Source organism: Vanessa cardui, chromosome 20 (assembly GCF_905220365.1).
Source record: "Vanessa cardui chromosome 20, ilVanCard2.1, whole genome shotgun sequence".
Classification (NCBI taxonomy): Eukaryota; Metazoa; Arthropoda; class Insecta; order Lepidoptera; family Nymphalidae; genus Vanessa; species Vanessa cardui.
The window spans coordinates 666,654-687,194 of NC_061142.1; the positions used below are offsets into that span (position 1 = coordinate 666,654).

Here is a 20,541-nt window from a genome sequence, read left to right on the forward strand (position 1 = left end):
TTTATATAAATGTTGTAAATATTATTATTTATTATTCATAACTTTCCTAATATTTATGTTTATCTTCTATAGTTTTATATTATCTACTAGCTACATATAAATTTTTTTTGTTTGTTTTTGTTCTAAAGGGAAGCTTAGTACATTATTAATCTAAATTCTATTCTAATTTTCATCAATTATCTTATTCTAACGCATAAGATATTTTTATTATTTTATCTGTACTTAATATCTATCCGGGCAACTTGACATTGAAGTGATAGGCGGATTCTGTCATCTGTGTGCCAGAGACGAGCTGTCAATATACATATTTCCATTAAATCCAGAAAATTAAAGGTTAGATATGTTTTCTTTATTTCTGTTAATTGTATGCTAAAGCTGATTGTTAAATCACCTTTGATTTAAAAATTTTATATATATTCGAAACCAATTTTGACACAAAAAAATAAATTTCCACCGAAGTTATGTAACTGATCTGTAGGTTATTAAATTGATTTTCAGATGCTCACTTCATCATTGTTCGGCGGCCTACGGGCAGCTCGTACCTCGGTAATGGTTACCAGGAATCTAGCTGCGGCACAAAAGGTCAATGATCCTATACAGCAGCTCTTTTTAGACAAAATCAGAGAATACAAACAGAAGAGTGCGTAAGTAGATGTTTCTAACTTCTTTTAGTCTACACGACAAACTCGTATTTTTGTTTTTTAAAAGAAATGTATGGTTTACCTGGATAGAAAATTCATCTCTAGATCATATCAAATTTGATTCTACTTTGATTACCTATAAGAAAAATGAATAATCAACTAATAATTTACTTTTGTTATGGTAGTGTGATACTTAGAAATGTTAATAGTACATATGAATTAAGAATACTATTATTTTAATTGTATTCTATGAAATGCAAAATATAAGTACCTCATAAAACGGAATATCAAAATACACATATTTGGCATTTGTTGAAAAGCCATACTGCTCCAGTAGAATGGGATTGGAACTGCACATAAATTATCTATGCATTATATTACTACTGAGCCTGAGATGAATTTCTTTAAAATACTAGTACTTGCCCTGTGCACCTTTTTTGGGTTTATATTGTTATAAATGTGTAGTATTATATTCTTAAAGTAGTTTTTTTTTGTAGTGGTGGTAAATTGGTAGACCCCAGTCCAGCAATAGAGAAGGAATTGAAAACTGAACTGGAAAAGCTCGAACGTCAATTTGGAGGTGGAAAGGGAGTGGACATGACCTCATTCCCCTCATTCAACTTCCAAGAACCAACTCTAGACCCCATCGACGAACAAGTGCAGAAGAAGTGAAGTGCCGTATGATAAAATAAATGATAAATTAGATTTAAAATAATCAATCAAGTCACATATTAAATGTGTTATTAAAGCCTGATTAATCTTTGTGACTTTTATTTTTCCAAATCCCTGCCTTACCATTAAAACAAGAAAAGGGGAAGGGGACAAACTTTACCCCACTTAAGTCAAAATAATCAATTATCTTTTTTAATTTGTAAGGAGCATAATTCATTTTTTTTTAATAAGTGCTTAGTAGTAGTGTATTAATTGAAAATATTTAAAAAATTATTGTACATTTAGATATCAATCCTATGTTATGAAGAATTAGATCCATTTAATTCAACACTATTATGAAAATTTCAAAGTGCTTTATAAGCCATGATAACTAAAGAATAATTTCATGGAAATAACAGTCATGTGAAACTATTAATTACTGCAGTTTGTAGTAAATAAATCTTTTTTAACAGACCAGTACTAACATGATAATTAACTAAACTAGAAATATTCGAGATCTGCTTATTTTTATATTATATCCTGGGATCTTCCTTACATAGAATATATATTTATTTCCATACTAGTTACTGCAACAAATTATTAGTTGTAGTGTAGTTATCTACCAAAGAGTAGAAATCACTTTTTCTGGTCACACTCGCACGTGTAATGTCACCAGTGTGACCAGAATATCGACGAAAATATCACGAAAAGTTGTTGTTTAACGTATAATTAATAAATAAGTTAAATTTAAATGACTCTTTAGTCTGATGCAGATCCAAAAGTATTTGAACAAAACAAGTTATTGATCATAAATCCATTAAATCAATAAGTATAATCTTTATTAATAAATAATAATATTAAATGTGAAAGTACCTTTACCCGTCTATCTGTCTCTCTTTTACAGTCAAACCCCGAACCAAGTTTAATGAAATTTAGTAGGAAACAAGTCGCCGAGGAACGAAACATTTTACACTTGATGAGACTTATGTATATTTTTTAAATATCGGTTGTATTTCTTCTTTTTTATTTTAAATTTTCATATATATAAATTACTATTACTAGCTATTAACGACGAGTAGAATATCATTTATTTCATTCTATAAAAATCTGTATCTATAAATCTACCTTGAAAATGGCCGCCGTTAACAACTTCAATTAATCCAATTATACATCTGTTTACATACAACATTACAAAATATAGCAGCATAATACTAAGTGTAAATCATATAAAAATACTAAATCTGATCAAAACTTTAATAGTTCTTAGTTTAAGGTAATTTTTAAAGAAATACATTTATAATAATGAATACTGAAACTGAGTGTATTCATTGTCTGTACTTGTGACTCAGTATCAACAGAGTTGGTCTATATTTGTCTTTGGTTGGGATTTTCCATTATTCCAACAAGTATAGTGCATATAAAGATGGATAAATGTTTAATAATTGAGTTTATGGAATATGCTATAACAAAATTTAATTTTAAAGCAAAATAATTCCCGCACTATTATGGTTCTCTGAGTAACAAACAAGTTGTAATTGTAAGTGTAGTTGTAATTTGTTTCATGATAGATATTAAATCATTTGAAAAGGTAAGATTACATTTTATAACTTCGAATGTAAACTATTTTCGTTTTTCTTTGCTTTATTCAAAATTAAAATATAATGTATCTGAAGTTAACTTGTTTGTATCCCACGCAAGTTACTAGTGTACTACTTGTTGCCGGCGGCTTCGCTCGCTTATTATGTGGTTGACTGTCATGTGTTTGGCAAAAAAATAGCCTATATCCTTTCTTAAAGCTCAAGTCTGTTTTCAACTTCAATCACATTCGGTTCAGTGGTTTGGTAGTGAAAGGGCGACAGACAGACACAGAGTTACTTTCACATTTGTTATATAAGTATAGATTATGACATACAAGGCTATTTGTATATATGCCACATATATAATAGTCTAGACTAATAAAGTAGTAGACTAAGTCAGAATCTAAATGTAGCTTGAAAAATAAATTGTGGTTTATTTTACATTATATTGCTCGTTATTTAAAGTATAACAAGTAAATAATTCAGCACCTTTACAATACCTACTTTTTTTTCCCTTTAGAAAATAAATAATAAACAAAAACAGGATGGAATAAAAAGCTTTTATTACTATTGTTATTATTGTGAACTGATTACAATCAAACAAAAAGTGTTTCATATTTGAATTATGAGTATTGCTGAGAAATATGATTAAATATTCTGCAATATAACTGAATAATTACTTTATTCTAGTTTACTAATATTTTTTTTATTAACTGTTGCAAATTTATTTATGTAGTCTTATCTTTCATACTATGTTACATATTAATTAATAATTGAAGAAAAAATACAATAAAACTCATAGTATATTCAAGCAGCAATACTTAGAATTATTGCATTTTGGTTTGAATGGTGAGTGAGCTGGTATATCTACAGGCACAAAGAATGTAACATTTCTGTATTTCAGTTTCCAAGATTGTTGGTGCATTTGCCATTTGAGGAATGATTAAAAAAAATACCAAAATCATTTTGAGCCATGACCATTTATCAAAGAGTGGTTTGTTTTTACCTGTGTCGCAAACAAAGAACTGACAATGTAATTAATTTAAATTTATGTGAATATCAAAATTGTGTTCTATATTTTTTTTTGAATGAAGTAACAACTGGTGATTAGATAAGAATGTATTTTTATTAAATATTAAATACAGTAAAATATTTTTTGTAGATAAGTATAGCATGACTTATGAGCAAATATGGTTTGAGTGCAAGTTGACACATGTACACTTTTTGACAAATCTATTGAGTACCATTTCTCCTAATTAATTCCTAATTGTATATGTATATAATATTAGTTAGCGATAATAAACTAGTAATATTTTTACTGTTGTTACTTTTCTTCTGTAAATTATTAAAACAAGCATGTATCGTGGATTATTTTGTTGCAAATGCAGCAAGAAAGAAGACTAAACATGTATATGTTTTATTTGTAATTTTTTGTTTCACAATGATATTATAGTAAAAACGAAACACTTTCTATTCGGTATCAACTTTACAATTGCACTTATTTCATGTACTGTACTGTATAATTAATGGTTATAGTAATAAATTAAACAGAACAACAAAACAAATTATATTATTAATTTGACTTTGTCAACCTCTTAATAGGTATTATATCGGTATTATATTAGGACATTATTATTAAATGAATAGAGATAAAGAAAATATTACAACAAATTTAGCTTTTATAAAATCTAACATATTAATATATTTTTTAAATTTTTAAGCTTTCAATATTCTTGCCATCTTTATATCAGTATATAAATTTCCAAGTAGTTATACAATATTATCCTTATACCAATGATGAAATGCTTTTGCAAGTAGTGATTGTTAATAAAAACAAAACAATAAACAATTATGAAATAACATACGTATAGTATACGCCACAGTTTAGATGTAGCATCGCAAAATTCTTAAATATAAGACAAATAATTTTTTTTTTATTTTTAAATATAAGACAACATCACATACATTACTCTGATCCCAATGTAAGTAGCTGAAGCACTTGTGTTATGGAAATCAGAAGTAACGACGGTACTACAAACGCCCAGACCCAAGACAACATAGAAAACTAATGGTAATCTACATCGACTCGGCCGGGAATCGAACCCGGGACCTTAGTGTTGCGTACCCATGAAAACCGGTGTACACACCACTCGACCATGGAGGTCGTAAAACCGATTACATCCGAATTAAGTACGCTATCTCAAATTATCAATATTAACTTCTTGTGAATATGATTTTTACACGAACGTAATAACTGGTAATATCATATGATCTAATATATTCGTCAATTTGACACGTTGATTTCCAAGCACTTCTTTTCTCGGGTTGAATTGACGCGAGAATCTGTAGCGACGAATAGCGTCGAATTACGCGATAGGTTCTTTTCTTATTGGTTGTGTACATCGGCAGGAATCGGTTTTATTGATTTTTCCGATGTTACATCTAAGTTGTGTCGTACTGTAAGTCACTTTAAATTGCGGAGTGTACAGTAGTTTACTAACTTTTGAGAGAGACAAATAACTGACCGACCAATCACTTGCAGTCTCAGCCTTTCTGGCGCCTTTAATCTTTCAAATAGACTTAAATGTGTACTACTGTACTCTGCGCAGGTCAAGGTTGTGCTCGCAACTCATGCCGTATATTGAAACAACAAACATTTATTATTATAAAATGTTTGTAATATAGGAATAAAAATAATAACCTGTCATGAAGTAATGAATACGAGTAGTAACACACTTACAAGCCACTACAATGTCAAATGTATTATATTATGTAAATAATAGTATATTCTCTCATATTACAGACTTATTTACTATGGCTGACTGTAATGAAGGTAATGAACCAATTCGACTTATTGACGATGAGGAAACAGAGGAATGGAGTGACGAAATGTGTATCCGAATATCATTAGAAGATAATTTTCCCGCTATTGTTAGAGATAGGACTGTTCAGAAGGGTATCATAAATAGATTTCTTAATTTTTATTTATCTGGGAAAGTGCAAAAAGGTTTAAACGCTAGAGACATCATTTTTGCTGTAATTTCAATAATACCATATTCACTAAAAACGGAGCAAGTAATATGGGATGATAATGAATTTAGTGATAGCGGAAAACTATTCTTTTTGACTCCAGATGATAAATTAAAGATAGATATAAACAATATACTCACTCAACGCCAAAAAATAAACGAGGATCAACTTGAAAAAAATAAAATTATTCCGGACGATGAAAAAAAACTATCAGAAAATTCTATCACTGAGCCAAAATTAGAAAACGAGAAGACTAATGATGGTGACACGTCTGGTATACCTGACCACGTCAACGATGCCGTTCATGACGAAAAATCTTCAGTAAATGAAAATAATAACATAAATGAAGATACAATCGAAAATATTATACCATCACCACTTAATACCTTACAGTGGTTTAGAAAAAAAGCTATTAGCAAACAACCAGTTAGTATTGGAACCACTGAATATGGCTCGGTTGAGAATGCAGCATTTTGCATATCTTGCAATAAACTTCTCGACCAATGGAACTCTGATGAAGGAGCAAGAATATATCTAAAGTATTTCTTTGGTTTTGCTGCCTTAAGTCTAATGAGAACCTTAGTTAAGTCCTATCAACATGTCATCAAAATGTTTCTGAATACGTTTCCAAGAACTGTTGCATTTAGTGCAAATCGTATTAAGTATTCTCCTCCTAGTAACGCATGCGTTATGAAAAGTTTTAAAACCTTTAGGCGTGTGGATCGCCAAACGCAAATAATGTTTGCAAAATTAGTCATAAAATCATTCTTGCTAAATCACAGGCTCAGCCAAGAAAATGTTGACATATTTGATACTGGTGGTGTCAGAAATATGTTAAGAGTTACTTTATTGTCTCATTTATCTAATTATGGAATGGAACTTATAAGTATGCTACAGGAAATTGCTTCTAGAGAACCTTGTTTCAGTTCCGCTTTTAAAGTATTATACTCAGAGGAAACAGCATCTTCATGGAACAAAGTCAATGATTTCTTTAAAAAGTATATGTATGTTTCGGCGCGCCAACGAACTTTTCACTGGGCACCAATTATTGATAGGAAGCAGTTTAAATATCTGTCATGTGAAAACAATTTCGAGTTAGCAGTTGTGATTGCAGTTTTCGTTGAGAAACTTTCTTGTAATGAGAGCATTTGGAATGCGCGTTGGGTGAAGTCTGGGAAAAATTTGGAAAGTTATAAGAAACTTGGACTAAAAATGTATAAAGATTATAAGAAGTTGTTGTTTAACTCTTCTCTTTTCGGGCTACAATTTAGTAGTGAAATAATAGAATAAAAATTAGACATTTTTCTCATATTAAAAGTGTCAAAGATTAGATTGGCAAATTTGAAATCTTTGTAACAATCATATTTCCTACTACATGTAAACTATATATTTGTCAGTAATATAATATGTACTACAGGTCTAGAAAATATTTTATAATGTTTATTATTTAGTTTTAGTGTGTATGAATATTAATCTGATTTATTATTATTGGACGAATTCCTGATCTTTCTTCTTATATTCCTAACAGACTAGGGAACCTGAAGTCTAAAAATTATATATTTTTTAATAACTATTAATTTATTTCACATTTTATCTCAAATATTGTATGTAATTTATACAGCTGCTTAGGTTGTCATAGCATCAATGATGTCTGTATTATTCAGATCAAATGTATACTTTTCCATCGTTTCTAAAGAGCTAAGAGTGTTGTAGCTTAAACCGTAAGACTATTGTAGTTTCTAAAGATACATCCCGCTACTAAAACTAATTAAAGTCCGATTACTTAAAGTATATCAAATACCGAACGTGTATGGGTCGCTTAACCCGCGACTGATGACTGATGATTTTAGTTTTAAACCATTAATGTAATCATAGAAAGTCCTATTTAATGAATTTGTAGAATTGAGACTTCTTAAATAAGATTTTTCCAAATTAAATAATTTGGAAATAGAATATAATAGCAATATGGACAATAGCTTTATTTACATAACAATTATAAACATTAAGGCACATATATAAAAATAAGAATTAAAAATCATTATTGTATAAATCATTACCGCGGCGGGTACGCTGGTAGCATTTCCCCGTTGAGTCGCAATTTTGATCTTCTGGGCAAGATATGAACCAACCCTAATGTCACCAGTGGAGGCAATAAGGCGAGGTGATTTACTTTTAATTAAGATTTTTGCTCTACTTTATCGAGGCCCAACTGCTAAAAGAAATTTTGTATAGAATGTACATTAAAAAAAACTACTATTTATTTGATTGTTAAACATACGATTACAAAAATAATAAATACTTAAGTCGTATATTAAGTTTTATACAATTATATGATGATATATTTGTACAGAATATACTAGAAATAAAGTGATATATGCATCCATAGAAGTTTTTAATTCAATATAACTGAATAATCAACGACAATTATAAGATTTCAGACGAACAAAATTATTACTATAGATGTAACAAGTGTTTCCATAACTATAACTGAATTCCTTATCTTACTTGTTGGGGTTGAAACGTTAATTGTTGTCTGTGACGCGTGGCATATTTCGGTTCTTTTTCAATTTCTGACCCTCATTTCAAAATTCAAGGGTTTAACCCTTGAATTTTGAAATGAGGCTACTATTGCTTTGACCTGTCTAGATTACAACAACAACAACAACAGCCAGATTAATTAACAGATTAATTTAGTCAAATACTAGTAGTCGCCCGCGGTGTCATGTGCTGGGCAAAAAAGTAGCCTATGTTCTTTTTTGAGTTCGAGTTTGCTTCATACCAAAATTCATAAATTAGTGAAGCCAATATAATGCCACGAGCTGAATCTGACACCATATACGATCATTTAGAAAATTAGTAAGTGTCGTGTTTCAGTTGTTGTGTCTGATTCTTCGCACTACTTAAGCATCCCATTGATGCCTTCGGTGATAGTCCAGTCATTACGTCGTAACAAACGGGTGAGAAATGAAAAAGAACCAAGAAAGCCACTTTTGAGTATTACGCGGAGAGCCCGCTCCACAAAAAAGCAACATATAGATGTCGGATCGACAGCGACATCAGTACGATCGACAGACATCATAGTGGCGTATTACTAGGGTGATCGAGCAAAGAGGAAACCGCGAATACAGGAACACGTTTATTCTACGTTTAAAGTTCTTAATACACTAATTCAGTATCACACTGTATCACACTTGGCAACGAAGCGAATGACAGTTCCTAGGATGGAGGTACTGATCTTCACGAGAGCGGAATCGTAAGTGAGTCGTCTCTGAGCGCCTCCATCTGGTAGGCTCCGTCGTAGCACGAAGTTAGTCGCGTTGTGACGTAACGATAGTGCTGCCGCCTCGCGGAATTCGTGCCGCGCTTCGTTACGCTAAGGAATTCATGACCGTCTCCGACATACATTATATCATAAAATAGATTTTGCCCGCGACTTCGTCCGCGTGGAAGTCTACTTCGTCCGAATGGGTATCATAAAACGTAAAATCCCATTTTCCCTCGTTCCAGCAACAATGTTTGCAAGCTTCCGCGTGGCAATCAGTAACTGTCACAAAAAATATTTCGTTTACCTTTTCCCTATAAGTTTTCCTTATAAACAATAATTTTCTTTTTTATATTAGGTGCCAATATAAACAGATTGGAGGGGAAAGTGACACTTGAGTAAGCCACGTAAAACTGTCCATGAGAGAAAAAAAAATCTCTCAAAATTTCTTGAATAATTTTAACGATTTTATTCAACTTTAACCTGCAAACCTAATTACGAACGAAAACGAAACCTAAACGAAAATGGCACCTAAAAGTAACTGTTGAACTGAAACTTGAAACTAACCTACCTAACACAGTGCGAGTCAAACTCGTGACCGAGGGTTCCATATACATCATAGGTATGTAAATAGCTCATAGATTTACCAAAAAGGAATGTCGCTTGAAGATATTTCCCTCTTTTCAAGTTTCCATTGTAAGTAGAGTCGTGCTCCTCAGCAAAATATACGCAGTGTGGGATCAAATTATATATTGATAAACAAATAGAAATAAAAAAATATATGATTTTCAGTTTTTTTTTCAGTTTATTGTGCTATAATAACTATCTTCATGCCAAATTTCAAATTTCTAGGACTACGCACTCTTAAGAAAAAAATACAATTTATTAATAAACCGTTTATTCCCCTATCCTTTGACAATTCCGAAATATCCTAAAAATAGTTTTTAGTAGCTATTATAAGCTACTTGCGAGGTAAATTTGAAACCCCTAATAATTATAGTTACGGAGAAGAGCTATTTTGGTTTGAAAATATAAATCCCATTTATTCCCTATCCCGTGGGAATTTTGGAAAATCCCTTTTTAGTGCACGTCTAGGATACTCAAGGTATACGTGTGCCAAATTTCAAGTCTCTAGGTCTAGTGGTGTAGGCTGTGCGTTGTGTGTCGGTCACTCAGTAACGGAAGAGTTTTATATATATTGATTGGCTGGTTCAATAATTTATTCTGTACTACAATAATTGTTTAAACCCTTCCATCCTTTGTGACAGTCTCCAAACTTTTGGCTCTTTCTGTCGATACATTAATAACGTCGAACTAGACGTAAAAATTGTAGAGGCTCATTTTAGATCGTAAAAAATGCAACAAAAACGTATTCTACAATAATGTACGTAATTCAATGGATAATAGAGTTATTATAAAAAATGTAATTTTGAACCGTTTTTCACGATAGCGGAAATTACACAAGGATTTTTTTTGTCGACAATTTAAAGTCGAGCTTTGGTAAAAAGGGCTCCACGAAAACGAAAACGTAAAAAGGGCTCCACGAAAGTGTTAAAATTTGGATTTCTCACATCATATGCATTTCCAAATATAAGTAATGACTGGACTATGAAAAACCGAAAGGTTTTGCTTTATGAGCCAGTGATTCTGTTGCTCTCTATTTGACTAGTTCTCAGACTAGCGATATCATTAGACATTTAGTATTATATTTAAGACAAATTTTATTCGATAAACTAGGTATTTAAGAAAACGTTCGATTCATTTCTAGTAATAAACAAGCGACTATTGTGATAAATTCAAAAGTACTGAACAGACGTTAATACGATTTTCTCCAATATACGAAATAATAAAATAGACTTACGTGTTTGATTCATTAAGGTACTTTTATCTTGGATTAAAAAAATATATGTACGTAGGAAATAATGATGATTGTTGAAGATGAAAAAAGTATGGCGACTGAGAGTTTTCCTGCTTGCACGGCGTAAACGAATAGATTATATGGTATACGATATACTTTATGTAGACCCTTACACTAATGCGAAGCGAGAACAGGTAGCCGGTACATTCTATTATGTACGTTCTTAGGTATTTGTACGAGACTTCACGTTTAAACTTGCATACTAGATGTAAGTTTATGTTAACATTTCAACTATAATTATTAGTTTTTAATATTGATAAAACTATACAACTACATAACAATAATAAAATAAACATTTGTGTATGATAATAAAAATAAATCACTGTTTTGTCGTAAAAAAACAATCGTATTTTGTTAATTAGAATTGTAAACGCAAGTAACCGAAGTGCGTTCATGTTTACAGGTATACAACGCGCAAATATTTACATTAATTCGATCACATATTATCCTTTAATGCGACCTGCGCCGCGCCTCGCGTCGCACCGCACTGCTACAGACTTACTTCGCCCATATCCAGTAGCGAATGTCTCGCTCCACGAGCGGTTGTTTTTATGTGCGGGCGTGAATTTTATTATTATGGCCGCCGGATTTGTCGGCTCCACAAAGAATTTTCCATTTTCTTTTGATGTAGACGTCGAAGAGGAAGAAAATGAGAGAGGCACACCACATCTCAGCAAAAGAATAGGTTAGTAAACACAATAATATAAATAATATAGAGACATGTCTGATCCGAACTACTGTCATGTTGATTAAACGTAGTTTATTCAATTTATATGTGTTAAGCTTTTGTTGTTCTGTGTAAAATAGTCTTATCTGTTTTATAATAATTTAGAAACATATTTACCAACAGTTAAAATAATAAATTTCTGTTGTTGTATGTACTTATTCATATAAATAACATCACATTTATTAATTTATACCAACAGTATAAAATACATATCCTATTTGCAACCTTCATTTCAATACAAGCATTGTAAAAAAAGAGATTGCTTTGGGTCTTTTTTTATAAACAGTGTAATAAAATCGATACGGCCACAACAGCTGACCGATGAGGTGACTAACCTAACGGTGACGACGCACACCATTACTGTTTGCCTAAAGTCGATAATTAAAATAATGTCCGTATATACAGCCCCCAAACAATAGGTAAACCAGGTAACAGACATAAATATTTGTTGATACAGCTGATATAAGACACATATTTGTGTCTAGTTTAAATACAAAATCATTTTTCATACATAATTCAATCTATTTATTATATAAAATCAAAGCCTTTTATAGTCAAAGATTATAAAAGGTCACTTAATAATAAAATATCGAAATTTGTATACAAATGCCTAAATAATAAGTTTATTCGTTCAATAATAATAATAAAGTATGTAGTGATTGCCAAAACTATCGAACAATATACACAAATGAATTAATTTATAACACCATTTAAGAAAGGAAAACAAACGGTTATTTTTATGCCATGTTTATGTTGCGTCCGTTGTGGAGTCCAATTGTCTGGATCCAATTTTGGGTGCAAAATCACGACAAGGTTGCCCTAAAGTTACATTGTTGTGGTAACTAAGACAGCACATAAAATTTCAACATCGTAGTATAAAAGGATGTGGCTATTTTGTCTTACTAATATTCTTCAAACAAACAAATAATGCACTTTAAGTGAGCTTGAAATAACTATTTTCAGTTTGATATCGCCTAAAAATTATAAATCGTGTAATCCACGCTAATTAATAATACTAAATATTATATGGGTACATAATATTTCTGGTTTACGAATTATGCCAATTTTTAGTAAAACAATACAATTTATTTTAAAGTACCTCCAAAAATATTGAAAGTACCTACTACGAATATGATCTTGTTCTAAACTATTCAAATTTAATTATAGAAGTATAACGTAATCTTATATACATATTAATAGCGTTCGCCGAGTTTTGTCCATTTGATTATGGAACAATAGCTACACATAAAAAATAGTTTATGCTCGCATTTTGAAGAGCTGTAGTCGTAGATGTGCAGAAAATTGAAGACGACATGGAACTTCACTAAATTGTTGCAAAATAATAAAGAATTTCTTTTTAAACAAGTTAATGTTAGAGAGCTGCGCGATGTACGAGTATAAGAAAAAGTTAAAAATAAAAATTAAAGTTAATTGGTTTAGACAAACTCCAATACCAAACGAAATATTAAAAGTTTAACTGAAAAGAGGTTTTATTATTTTGGCGCCTAATAGAGATGAATAACTTGATGAGATGAGATGAGATAAATAACTTGATGACTTTTATAACTTGTAGCTTCCAATGAAGTGAAATCAAAAAGTTAACATACATATGTTTCGAAATTCCTAATTTTTTTTTCGCTGAAGACCCATTATTTAGTAAGAAATTGTCTACTTTTAACTAAGTATTTAATAATGGCCTTCCCGCGTTCTGTCAAATATAATAAATAGTACAGATATATAATCTGTTAAAAGAAATACAAAGAGATTTAGAAACATACTTTTATTACATTTTACCCATTTGAAACATTATTAACACTAAGTTATTCTGAAATTGATAATGAAAATATTTTTACCCAACAAATTATCAATACGTGTATATTGATAATTTGCTTTTAAGTATAGATCAATATGTATTTTTTTTTTTAAATAAAATGTTCCGTTTTGTAATGTTATACTAGCTACTAGTCTGTATGAGTTGTAGATTGGAGAACAAGAATACAGTTATTATTATTTCCGGTTCGCAATGATAAAGAGATGACCCAGAGCTTAGAACCCTTGCATCTTAACCGATGATTGTGGGTTCAAACCCAGTTTTACCACTGAAAATTCATGTGCTTAATTTGTGTTTATAATTCATTTCGAGTTCGGTGAAAGATAACATCGTGAGGTAACCTGCATCTAATTTCATAGAAATTCCGCCACATGTGAATTCCACCAACGCGCATTGGAACAGCATGGTGGAATATATTTCAAAACCTTCCCCCAAAGAGAGAGCCCTTAGCCCAGCAGTGGGAAATTTACAGGCTGTTGTTGTTGTAATGACAAAGATCTCAGCTTTTCTCAACTACAATATGCATGCATTATACATAGCTACCTATAACCTTCCTTTAGAAGACTCTGTTAATTGATGAAAACCACTTCCAAGTCTACTGCGTAGTAAAAATGAATTAAGTGTACAAAGATTATGAAGCGACTTTGTTTTAAACTATAGAGATGCTCTTTCTACGAATCTAAGTTAATAGTAATCAGTAGAGCTATTTTTATAATATAGGTAAAGTGATATCTATATCTAATAATATCACGTTAAATCGTTATAAATTATAATGATGGCCTTGAAGTAGATTAGAGATAGCATTATCAATCGACATAGTTACAGAGGTGGCAGCTACATTAGGTGTTACGTTATATCCAAATTTCATTTAAATAGCTTATTATATGGAAGAAGGAAAGTTAATACAGTAAGTACAGTGGCGGATTTACAAATCTGCCGCTAGTTAGGCTATTCAATTTTTCCGCCCCTACTTTTTTTTTGCAATTACATCGGTTTTTTCCCGTAATTAGTATGATTATAAACTAGGTGATATTTCTGCAAAGTTACTAGATTATTTTTCCAACCCGCTTTGTAGTGATGAGTATACGGATTACGGACGTAATGTGTATTCATATAATTATAAGTTTTTTTTTTTTAATTTCTGTAAGATAATAACAAATTTGGGCTAAATTTGCCGCCCCTCTAAATCTACCGCCCTAGGCTCCAGCCTACTTAGCCCATTGGTAAATCCGCCAATGAGTAAGTAGGTACTGATTGTTCGTCTGGTTATGCAAACCGATTAATGACAGTATAACAGTTTGGCAACGGTCAATCTTTTCATTTTTTCCATTCCTGCGGTACGGGGTGTTTAAGACCTCGTAACGTTTAAGAAACGCAAACTCGATGATATGTGATCGAATTTTATTTCTTCGGTACGTGGTCAAAGAGACCCCGTATTAAAGTAGGTACACCTTAGCATTCTGCTTTTAATATGCATCATATAAATATACTTATTACTTTCCTACAATGTATCAAATACATATAAAGGCCTTCGCACGACAAATAAATCTATGCTTCTCTTAGCCGCACCGCAAGGGAGACATACGAGGTGTATAAGACCTCGTTCCGCCTTGAACGTGATAAATAGTGTCACGTATTCGATTGTGACCTCTACCGGTTGCGTGGAAATATTTTAAAAATGTTATCAAATTTGACTCATACGTCCTAATACAATAATTAATATTTACAAGAGAAGAGCAATGCAATTTGACGACCTCCGTGGCCGAGTGGTGTGTACACCGGTTTTCATGGGTACGCCACTCCGAGGTCCCGGGTTCCGGTACCGTCCTCACTTCTGATTTTCCATAACAAGCTCTAGCTACTTACATTGGGATCAGAGTAATGTATGTGATGTTGTCTCATATTATTTATATATTATATTATTCTGACAATCGTAAAGTAACAGCCCTTAATGTAATATGCCAGGAGACCTCCTTGCTCTCCTCCCGTTTTAGATTAAGATCTTATTCTACCACTCCGGTGACAAAATCTAAATTATACTCATACATTATCTTAATTTCACCAGGATTTCCTTGTGTTGTCAGATCCACGTTCCCGAAAAATTTATAAAATTTAAAGTTTTTAGATAACCATATACATCTGAAGTTGTACTTCGGAATAACATTTAAAAAAATGATGATCGCTGTCAAAATCCTATTATCTACAGTAATATTATTGCAAAAGTAACTTTATCTGTCTGTTCACGATGTTATGTCTGCTGTTTCACCACTGTATCATATTTGTTGAAATTTGGTTTGAAGTAAGCTTGAATTCCAATGAAGGATATAAATGAATAATACCTAAAACACTAGTAAAACCGCGGCCGGTAACTAGTAATATATAAAATCAATAGTATCGGTTTAACGTAAAATCAGGTGACAGATATACAGAACTGGCAAATAACCATTCAATTCAATATATATTTTACGTAATCTGATAGATACGTTAGACGTTAAATCAGTATTTAATATAGAGAAATGTCTCTTAGTTAAATGTTATATTTGAAACAACTACCTACTCATTTTCATTTCATTTTTATTTATTTTTTGTTACAAGTATGAGTCGAACTGTTTGTTCGTGTTTTGTTATAAGTGTAATTCTCATGTGAGTGACAATAGTGTCTTAATGGGAATAAAATATCTGAAACCTAATCTGATAGATAATAAACTATTTACAATGGGTAACTACAGTATGAAGAGAAATCCTACAAAGGAACTTTTAATTAATAACGTTACGGTAAAACGCCTTCAAAACAAACTACTTGCAAGAACCCCAATCAATACCCATAACGTAATGTGTAACGCGGCTGAATCCTCTAGACACAAAAAAAAATCCACTAAAAAAATCCTTTTGACTAATTTTTAATTACGTGAAGTCCATAATTAGTCAAAGTCTAAATTATTAGGAGAAATCAATTAAAAGGCAAACTATAATTGCTTAAAAATCAATTGATAATCTAATATATAATTAATTTGAAATATAAATTCTATCTGATTAAATTTGAATGTCTATACTCATATCATGTTAAGGCACCTCATATCTGCCGGAAATTAAACGTATATTTATATTATTATTATTATATTATTGTCTTTATAATTCATCTCCTGCTCAGCGGTGAAGGAAAACATCGTGAGGAATCCTGCATGTGACAAATTTCATTGAAATTCTGCCATATGTGTATTCCACCAACCTGCATTGGAACAGGGTGTGGAATATGTTCCAAACCTTCTCCTCAAAGGGAGAGGAGGCCTTTATCACAGCAGTGGGAATTTACAGGCTGTTGTTGTTGTTGTTGTTGTTGTTATATTATTAATATAACTACTATTTACATTAACTCTTAGTTATTATTATCATAACATAGTATAAAACAAAGTCACTTACCGGTGTTTTTACTTGTACTTGTGTTGTTTTTGGATTATGATGCGGTTTGTTTTAATAGATAGTGATTCGAGAGGAAGGTTTGTGTATATAATACATGAACAATATAGTAAAGAAACGAGAAATATACATATCTGTAGTATATTTAGTACCAGCATTGCACCCGTGCGAAGCCGGGGCGGGTAGCTAGTACACACATAAAATAAAAAATAGCTGCCCAATGTACAAATCATAATGCGTGGAATGGTGGCAATAATGCTAGCAGCATTTTCCCGTTGAATCATAATTTCGATACTTGAATTGCTGAAATATAGCCCTGTCACCAGCAGAGGTGCAGCAGTAATGAGGCATATATTTTTAAATAAAAGATTTTACGTTGTTGCTTCAAGGTCTTTGCGTGTTTCAACTGCAAACATAGCAAACATTTGGAGTAAGAGACTGTATATTTGTAACGTTGAACGGCCTAGTCGATGTAGAAAATGTTTTATTAGTTTTCGATCTGGGTGTTTGTTGTACCGTCGTTACTTCTGATTATCCATAACACAAGCTTTAGCGACTCGCATTGGGATCACAGTAATGTATGTGATGTTGTCCAATATTTAAAAACGTTGGCATAAATTCGGAATTTATGTTAACATTTCGATATAAATAAAAACGCACGCTTATCACTTACGAATTGCGGACCACCGGACCACCTGTCAAGGTTGATGGATCGGTAACGCCGCCATGATGACTCTTGATTGTGTTCAACACAAAGCGTGTCGTATTTGTGTCGCTGCCAGCTCGCGCTCGCTCAGTGCTCCGCAAAGCATTCACGAAACAACGCTCTCTACACGAGAAATCGGTAAAAATAAGAAATTTATCTTCATTTTAATATCGCTCTATCGCTGAGGTGAACGATTTTAGCGTCAATCTAAGTGACTGTGCCAGTTCCCGCGTCATTTTCTGGAATATCTGCATATATATCTCCAGTTGTTGTTAATTTGTCATCTAATTTATATGATGACTGAAAATAAGTTAGTGCCTACTTGCGGTTGCAGTGAGCTGTTACATCATTGAGTTATAGGTATCTCATGTATCATAAAACACGTACATGCTGTCTGTAGTAATTAATGAAAATGTTTTTATCTAATCTTATAAGATAAATGCAGTTTGGGTGTAATAAAAATAAATGTTACTTTAAACAAATAGTGTGCAATTCACATACCTCCATCAAGATTTATCGATACTGTAACGCTGCATATTTATATAAACAAATTAGTTATGGTATATGAGATTAGATATGTTTACGTCAATATTGAACATAAGCTTGGTATACCTGAGGTAGCCATTGTTTACGCACGTACCATAACACACGAATCTTTATTTTAACAATATAATTTATAGGTCTTTGACTTTACTGGTGTCGCAAAAGCGTAGGAGTCTGGCAACGTTAGCTGCCGAAAATAGCTGAGTGATACTCTTGGTTATCTTCATACAGATATTTATAAACTAAACGCTATAGATAAAATCGTGATTCCAGAAACGCAATGAGTTTTTGATTTAATTATGTATTACTAGTTGTCGCCCGCGGGTTCGCTCGCATTTTAGGGGGTTGGTTGTCATGAGTTAGGAAAAGTAGCCTATTGCTTTACAGCAAATTTCATCAAATTCGGTTTATTGGTTCCTCAGATTGTGAGAGGAACATATTGTGAGAAAAGACTTGAGCATGAATGTGGACGGATATAGAGGTAGGGGATAACCAAGGAAGCGATGGATGGATTGTGTGAAAGAGGATATAGTTATAAAGAATGTTACATGTGAGATGACGTCTGACAGAGAAGTATGGAAGGAGAATACATGCTGCGCCGACCCCAAATAATTTTGGGATAAGGGCAGGAGGATGAGATCGGTTTATTGGTTTTTTCGTGAAAGAGCGACGACAGACAGACAGAAAGAGTTACTTTCACATTAATAGTATTAGTATAGAAGTAAAGATTTTTTTTTTTTCTAAAATTCGTTTAAATTTAATTGCATATGTCATTCAAAAGGATCCCGGAAAACATCAAAATGTGCAATTTTTAAATTAAAAAAGAAATAAGGATTATGATGGCCTTGTTTTTATGCAATCTTTAATTAAATGTAATTAATTGTATCGAGTCTGAATGTTAGGATTCTAACCATACTTCATATTTTCAAATCTGTTTAGGCAAGTTATGGTGTAGTCTTATCAAATAATACGTAAAATTCTAAAAAGCGCACTGCTCTTGATAATGCCAATCTATACTTAATATAATATTATAATCCGAAATTAATCTTCATTGATATGTTTAATAAAACGTTATTCATGCTTTAGAATTGCTTTAGGTTTGTTCTGAATGTTATTCAATACAATATTTTTTTACTTTTTCTTTGTTCATTGAGGTTTTTGTACATGTTTGTTATTTATCTCTTGACTACCTCGCTTTTGTAAGGCTGGAAATTTCGAGTTCTTTGATTCAAGACTTCAGTTTGAATTTAAATTTTTTCAGTAAAAAAAGAGGCATCTGAAAACATATAAAGCCTTTGTTTCTGTAGTAGAACCCGGTGAGATCATTGCCATTGCTGTCTTATCGTCCTAATATGATTTGTTTTTAATTTGTTTTGTCAGCTGTGATATTCTAAAGTGTATCTTTACACATTAAATCACCATCAAAATTAGTTAAGCCTAGATGAGGATTATAAAGTTAAAGTAATATATTAATAACATCCAGTGTGTCAGCTAATGAGTTAGCGCCGGCTGTCGTCAGAATAAAGCATTATAAATTAGTAATGTATAAAACGTCACGTGGATTATGTTACGCACCTGGGATGTATGCCACGTTGAAGGGAAGGAATGCTACACCAAATCAACTTGGCTCAGTATTGTAATGATTCATAGCGTGTGTGGAATCTTTGATCGCTAGCACGATTCACGTGTGTCAATTTGAGAAAATATGGGTTTGCTAATTGGCTTTGAGACGTTCTAGTTATTTGATTACATTGTAACGACAGTCGATATCTATTAACGATTACGATTGCAACATTGTTTCACTTAAATTGTCACATAAACATTGGGAACGCTTCGACAACACCGTAAACAACGCTTCCATAATTTTCTGCGTGACAGTTTGTCGTTTGTTCAAAAGTTCGTTTACCTCGATATCGTGAAATATTTTCATTGGCAAATTTAAAATTGATTCAATATGTGAATATTTTTTGAATATTAATGCGTGCGAGTCGATTTCGGGCGCGATATATATAAATGAAGGTCGTCCATTTTGAGAGCAATAACACTTCTGTTTACTCAACGCTGCAGCCACGTGGTGATGTTGCAGAAAATCGTTTCTATTTAGGGAATCGTATAAACATACATAGTATCGATTCTATGTGTGTAATTTTAAATACATTATGTCGTGCGTTCCAAATGAGTTTACTTGTAATTATCATTTATAGGCGTTTTGATGGACAGAAGCATTTTTCTTGAAAT

The 20,541-nt window shown here is 32.0% G+C and overlaps 3 protein-coding genes across 8 annotated transcripts in view; all 3 read left to right on the top strand.

The window, feature by feature from the left end:
- The first annotated feature begins 207 nt into the window (after positions 1–207).
- On the top strand, positions 208–1,401 carry LOC124538355 (ATP synthase-coupling factor 6, mitochondrial). Its single transcript, XM_047115398.1, has 3 exons — positions 208–333; positions 499–644; positions 1,139–1,401. Exons 2-3 carry the CDS (start codon positions 499–501, stop codon positions 1,311–1,313), a joined length of 321 nt encoding a protein of 106 aa, XP_046971354.1. The 5' UTR covers positions 208–333; the 3' UTR covers positions 1,314–1,401.
- A 1,254-nt stretch (positions 1,402–2,655) lies between these two features.
- LOC124538417 lies at positions 2,656–7,328 on the top strand. Of its 3 annotated transcripts, none has more exons than XM_047115469.1 (2): positions 2,656–2,880; positions 5,673–7,328. In XM_047115469.1, exon 2 carries the CDS (start codon positions 5,684–5,686, stop codon positions 7,187–7,189), a length of 1,506 nt encoding a protein of 501 aa, XP_046971425.1. In that variant the 5' UTR covers positions 2,656–2,880; positions 5,673–5,683; the 3' UTR covers positions 7,190–7,328. The 3 variants fall into 3 exon arrangements, with proteins under 3 accessions (XP_046971425.1, XP_046971426.1, XP_046971424.1); XM_047115470.1 differs by having other exon boundaries at positions 2,664–2,829; XM_047115468.1 differs by lacking the exon at positions 2,656–2,880 and adding an exon at positions 4,006–4,109.
- A 4,189-nt stretch (positions 7,329–11,517) lies between these two features.
- Positions 11,518–20,541, top strand: part of LOC124538266 (AMP deaminase 2) — a 52,160-nt gene continuing 43,136 nt past the window's right edge. For 3 of the 4 annotated variants that reach the window (XM_047115260.1, XM_047115261.1, XM_047115262.1), the window contains exon 1: positions 11,518–11,764. In XM_047115260.1, the coding sequence (XP_046971216.1) occupies positions 11,533–11,764 (232 nt within the window). In that variant the 5' untranslated portion in view covers positions 11,518–11,532. Of the gene's footprint in view, positions 11,765–17,768; positions 17,899–20,541 lie in introns of those variants that run through there. The other variant, XM_047115263.1, reaches the window with a different exon arrangement.